The sequence below is a fragment of the Pyrus communis genome, chromosome 17 (genome assembly GCF_963583255.1).
Source record: "Pyrus communis chromosome 17, drPyrComm1.1, whole genome shotgun sequence".
Classification (NCBI taxonomy): Eukaryota; Viridiplantae; Streptophyta; class Magnoliopsida; order Rosales; family Rosaceae; genus Pyrus; species Pyrus communis.
In genome coordinates this window covers 17,359,148-17,364,478 of record NC_084819.1, presented here as the reverse complement: position 1 = coordinate 17,364,478, position 5,331 = coordinate 17,359,148, and the positions used below count along the sequence as shown (strand labels likewise).

General features: G+C 33.5%; 1 protein-coding gene across 1 annotated transcript; it reads left to right on the top strand.

Moving 5' to 3' along the window:
• The first annotated feature begins 841 nt into the window (after window positions 1–841).
• LOC137721908 (cytochrome P450 714A1-like) lies at window positions 842–4,377 on the top strand. The gene is made up of 5 exons (XM_068460929.1): window positions 842–1,142; window positions 1,735–1,961; window positions 2,977–3,227; window positions 3,471–3,861; window positions 3,946–4,377. The coding sequence occupies exons 1-5, from the start codon at window positions 842–844 to the stop codon at window positions 4,375–4,377; spliced, it is 1,602 nt and encodes a 533-aa protein (XP_068317030.1).
• The last annotated feature ends 954 nt before the right edge of the window (window positions 4,378–5,331 follow it).

The following is a 5,331-nucleotide window of genomic DNA, read 5'->3' as shown; positions in this document are numbered from 1 at the left end:
ACACGCATACTTTTTTATTTAATAAATGCAAGATAAGAAGTCAACGACATGTATTCAATTGGGAATTTGAGAGATTTTAATGAATTTATAAATTCATGGATTTTTATGAAGTTTAATTGATTTGTAGAGATTCTATGTAAAATTTTGATTCAATTCCCTCGAAATCTTTTGGAGAGAGGTGAGATTTATGGATGCTTAAAATACATTACGAAATCTATCCAATTCCCTCTAATTTCTCAACTTTTTCAAATTCTTTAAAATCAAATTCGAATTTAGTACGTCTGGAATATTATAAATTTCTTTGAAATCCTAATTGAATACACCCGGATTTCTAAGGATTTTAATAAATTATCTTAAAATCCTGATTGAATACACATTGAATTTCAGAGAATCACTTAAATTTATAATTGAATACCCCTATATTCATTAAAAGAATTAAAATCTCTTAAAATCTCTTAAAATCTCAATTGGATACACAGTTTAGTTTAAAGTTTTCCATGCAGTACACATGTTTATAATATAGTTTTTTTTTTTTTTTTTTTGAAAATTATAATATAGTTATTATAGAAAGACAAAAACTTAAAATTAGAATCGTAGCGGAATATTATGGCCAAGGAGTTGAAGGTTAGAAACCTTTGAAGGATGACAAGAATACGGCCACTAGTTCCAAAATGGCACCTTAAGCCGGCCACCTGCCGAATCAAAGCCTAGAATATTGTGCTCTTTCTCCCTCGCTCTCATTGGTCAGTAGGTCTCGGTGCAATTTGAAATTCTCCTCCACTCTATAAATCCCAGAAGTTGAGGAAGTATTAAGCTGTAATAAAAATCTAGAGAAAGCTAGATGGCAGAGGGTTTTGATCAGGTAGTAGTGATATGTTGGTCACTTGTGTTGATCGGTGTTTTGAGTGTGGTGATGCGATCGCTTAAGGAGATGTGGCTGAAGCCTGCAAGGATTCGATCAGTGCTTTGGAACCAAGGCATCAGAGGGCCACCAACTTCCTTCATTGTTGGGAACATTCCAGAGATGAAGAAGATTCAGTCCACCATAACAATCAACCCGAAACCATCTGATGCTAAACGTGTGCACCACAACAGGATTCCCTCATGCTTTCCTTATCTTCAACGATGGGAGCAGGAGTATGGTATGCCATTAATCAAATTTCATAGTTAGCTGCATACTTAATTGATTTCATGGTAGAACCCAAACTGCAGAGCCATGATTTCACATTACAAGATGCATGTTACCAAATATGAAGCTTGAGCTTTTCACTTCTAATATACACCAAAGCATTTTATACTTCCAAATATTACAAACGCAAGTATAAGCAACTTATTTATTGAGATGAATTATACATCATACCCTTATATAGATTCGTATAAGGAGAATTATATGTATGTATATATAAATATAAATATATATACACACACACACATACATATATTAGTATATTTTGAAATTGCTCAAGCGGCCTAGGACTACATATCCTAGTCCTTAATGGCTCATGGAACCTCAATTTCTTTCATAATTGACAACCTTATCGATTGAAGAAAGGATTTCGGAAATCGGACCTCTTATGTTTGCTAATCGTGCAGCATCCATGCGACTTTCTTCACTTTTTACATCAACTATAGATCTAACCGTATATATATAGACATGCCAACTGCGACATACGAAGAACCTGAGCCTCGTGGACAAAGTTACTAATATATATTTTGATGAATTCAATTATGCAGGTTCAGTATATATGTACTCAACTGGGAGCAAGCAGCACATGTATGTGAGCGATCCCAAGTTGATAAGGGAGCTGAAATTGCACAACTCCTGGGATTTGGGTAGACCCACATATCTGAGTAAGTCAATGCAGCCCTTGCTAGGTAACGGCGTTATCCGGGCGAACGGGCACGAATGGGCTTACCAGAAGAAACTCATTGCTCCTGAGTTCTTCCTTGACAAGGTTAAGGTATAGACAATGCACCCTTTTCACTCTATGATTTACGTCTAAATTATTGTCCTCTAAAATTTAAGGAAGTTTAAATCTAATGGTTAAGGTTTAAATCTAAATTTTTAGCCCAAAAGATTTAGGTTCTAACTGAGAAACAATTTTTCTTCTCCAATGGTTTTGACTTAAGATTTTAGACCGAAATTACTAAATATTTATTTTAGCTTAATTTTTTCAATAACTTTTTTAAAAATAAAATTTATGTAGGTTATCCTAATTTATTTTTATGAACATTCTAACGAAAAAATATTTAAATTCTGATAAATTAATGAAAATTTCAGTGAACTTATCTCATTCTTACACCACCACATGAAACCACACAACCTACCCCATTCTTAAACACAAATGCATAGTGGGTAGAAAGAAAAAAAAAATGGAAGAATAGTTCGACGAAAGTGGTTTTGTGTGGATATTTGAACAAATTTTTTGTGTCAATTTTGATTTAAATAATTTTTTTAACGTGGGTCTTTCCATAAGTGGCCAGCAGCGTCAATAACTTTTTAACGACTGATCTAGGCTCATTTTTTGGGTTAAATATGTCAAAAAATAACTTTTAACCCAAAACCTTTTTATAGCCCAATGCTGAAGAAATTTTGGACGAGTTTAAAACTTAAATTTTGAGTTTGACCCAACCATTGGAGTTGGGCTTATAGGTTTAGAGCTAATCTTTTGAAATCTGTCCATTTTTTCCCTAGCTACCATCAAATATGTAAATTTTTAAGTTCAAGGAGGCCCCCTCAAACTTGCAAGTTGGCACGTTCATAGAAAGTTTCATAAATCTGATTGTTAGAAGAAATCCACTTTCGATAAGACTTGATCTGAAGTATGCTTCAAAATATCAATGGTGCTCAAAACCGAATTGAAAGTCGATAAAAGTACTTTAGATGAAGTCCATAACCATAACCCATAAGTGCATCACTAAACTTTTCCCTAAAATTTAAGCATGTGCGGTAATAGAAATGGTCAAGAGTTGTAGGGTATGGTGGGTCTGATGGAGGAATCTACAATGGCAACGATTAACAAATGGGAGAGCCATACACAAGAAAGTGAGGATGGCATTGCTGAAATAACAGTAGATGAGGATTTGAAAAGCCAATCTGCTGATATCATATCAAGAGCTTGTTTTGGTAGCTCTTATTCCCAAGGCAACGAGATTTTTTCAAAGATTGCTATCCTTCAGGACGCCTTGTCTCATCCAAGTTTGCTCTTTGGGTTTCTCAATTTCAGGTCTGTTGGGAGAAAACTTACCTATCACATGTTGCATACTTTTCAAAAGGCAAAATTTTAGGTGTAACAAATAGTACACCATGTTGCACTTACGTTTGTATCCTTCAGAGAGAAGTATGCAACATGTTTCATGGAACTGTCTCTTATTCATGTTATGTTAGTAACTTACACATGATTTTATGTTTCTTGTAAAATTTACTCATGCTATTTTTTTTTTACCATGCATTTGAATCATCCATGCAGATTTCTTCCCACAGAGAATGACAAAAAAGTAAGAACTTTAAGAAAAGAGGTGGATTCTTTGTTGCTCAAATTAGTGAGGGACCGCCAAAAGAAAATCCAATTAGGTGGTGCATCTGAAAAGGACCTATTACAAATGATACTTGAAAGTGCTGCTACTAGCACTGAAATGCCTAGCCATAAAACAGACCAATTTATTCTGGACAATTGCAAAACTATCTACTTTGCAGGATCTGAGACCACTGCTCTATCAGCATCCTGGACCCTAATGCTACTGGCATTACAACCCGAATGGCAAGAACGCGTTCGTGCTGAGATTGTTGAGGTCTGTGGGGATGTTGATCAGCTGCATCATTGCTTGCAAGACGTGGATAAATTGCGCAAGATGAAAACGGTACTTGAATTTACGTACGTACCATCAAGTGTTTGATAAATATTTTCATATTTTTTTTATGTTACATTTATCTATGTATTGCAGCTCACAATGGTGATTCAAGAGAGCCTGCGCCTTTATGGACCTGGAGTCATAATGGCAAGAGAAGCTTTTGCAGAAATGAAGTTGGGGGACTTAGATGTGCCGAAAGGTCTTCACATATGGACATTCATTCCAACATTGCACCGCGACCCTGAAAATTGGGGTTCGGATGTTAATGAGTTTAAGCCGGAGAGGTTTGCAAATGGGGTCTCAGAAGCATGCAAATATCCCCAAGCATACATGCCATTTGGTTATGGGAGTCGGTTGTGCATAGGCCAGACTTTTGCCACGCTACAGTTGAAGATAGTTCTCTCCCTGATTTTATCCAAGTTCTCCTTTTCCCTTTCTCCAAATTATCAGCACTCCCCGGTTTATAAAATGTTATTGCTGCCTGAACATGGAATCAAACTCCTTGTTCGACGCGTGAGAACATAAAATAATCACATTTTTATTAAGGGAGACTCATATTCACTACGATATGTTATCACTGTATGTTATAAACATACATTACTCATATCGTTATCCATCTCATACATATTTGGATTGATCAATTACAAATGTTCATTATTGGAGTTTGAGATTGTTGTGTTTTTTTTTTTAAAAAAAACATGCTTTTGTTGTGCTTTAAGAATACTCAGTTGTAAACTAAAGTAGTTGACAGTTTGATAAACTATATTTTTAAAAAGGAAAAATTAGTATCCAATCCCTAGTTACTAATGTTCATTAACTGAAACCTTATTAATTTTCAAATTTTGATCAAAGTTCCTAGCATTAATGTAATAATGAATTTAGATGTCAGTTACATAATTTTTAAAATAAAAATTAATAATTGATTTAGGATTTTAATCTCACACCTTTATTGAACTCCTGACTAATTTTTTCAAAACGTTTCCAAAAAAAAATATATATATATATATTAGAATAAGTTTGTATCCCTTAATTTTTTATAAAAAGGTTTCCAATTTATTAATCTTATATGTACCCATTCATGTAATTTTTCAATTTTTTAATCTTAAAATGTACCAACTCTTAAATATACCAATTTGTTGTATGTCAAATGTACTCTTTTTAAAATAAAAAAAAATAAAAAAAATTTTCTATTCAATTTTTTTCTAATCTATTTTTAAACTTATACGGGTACATTCTTTTTCTTGATTTGAGAATGTATCCATGTCAAGTTTAATCAAAGAAATTTGCTAATATTATTAAGCCTAATGTCTTTCTTTTTTTTCTTTTTTTTGTGGTTTTGAAAAATGTACCCATATTTTGGTACAATAATTTTTTTGTTAATTTTGATGAATGTACCCGTGTTTACACACACACACACACACACAATACATTGGAGAGTATAATTTATATTTTAATCATTTTAGTCCACAAATTATGGGT

Excerpts from the sequence above, each read along its gene's own strand:
- LOC137721908 (XM_068460929.1), top strand. The coding sequence starts at position 842 with ATGGCAGAGGGTTTTGATCAGGTAGTAGTGATATGTTGGTCACTTGTG. Across the intron at positions 1,143-1,734 it reads ACGATGGGAGCAGGAGTATG|GTTCAGTATATATGTACTCA; the intron begins GTATGCCATTAA and ends TCAATTATGCAG. Across the intron at positions 3,228-3,470 it reads TTTGGGTTTCTCAATTTCAG|ATTTCTTCCCACAGAGAATG; the intron begins GTCTGTTGGGAG and ends TCATCCATGCAG.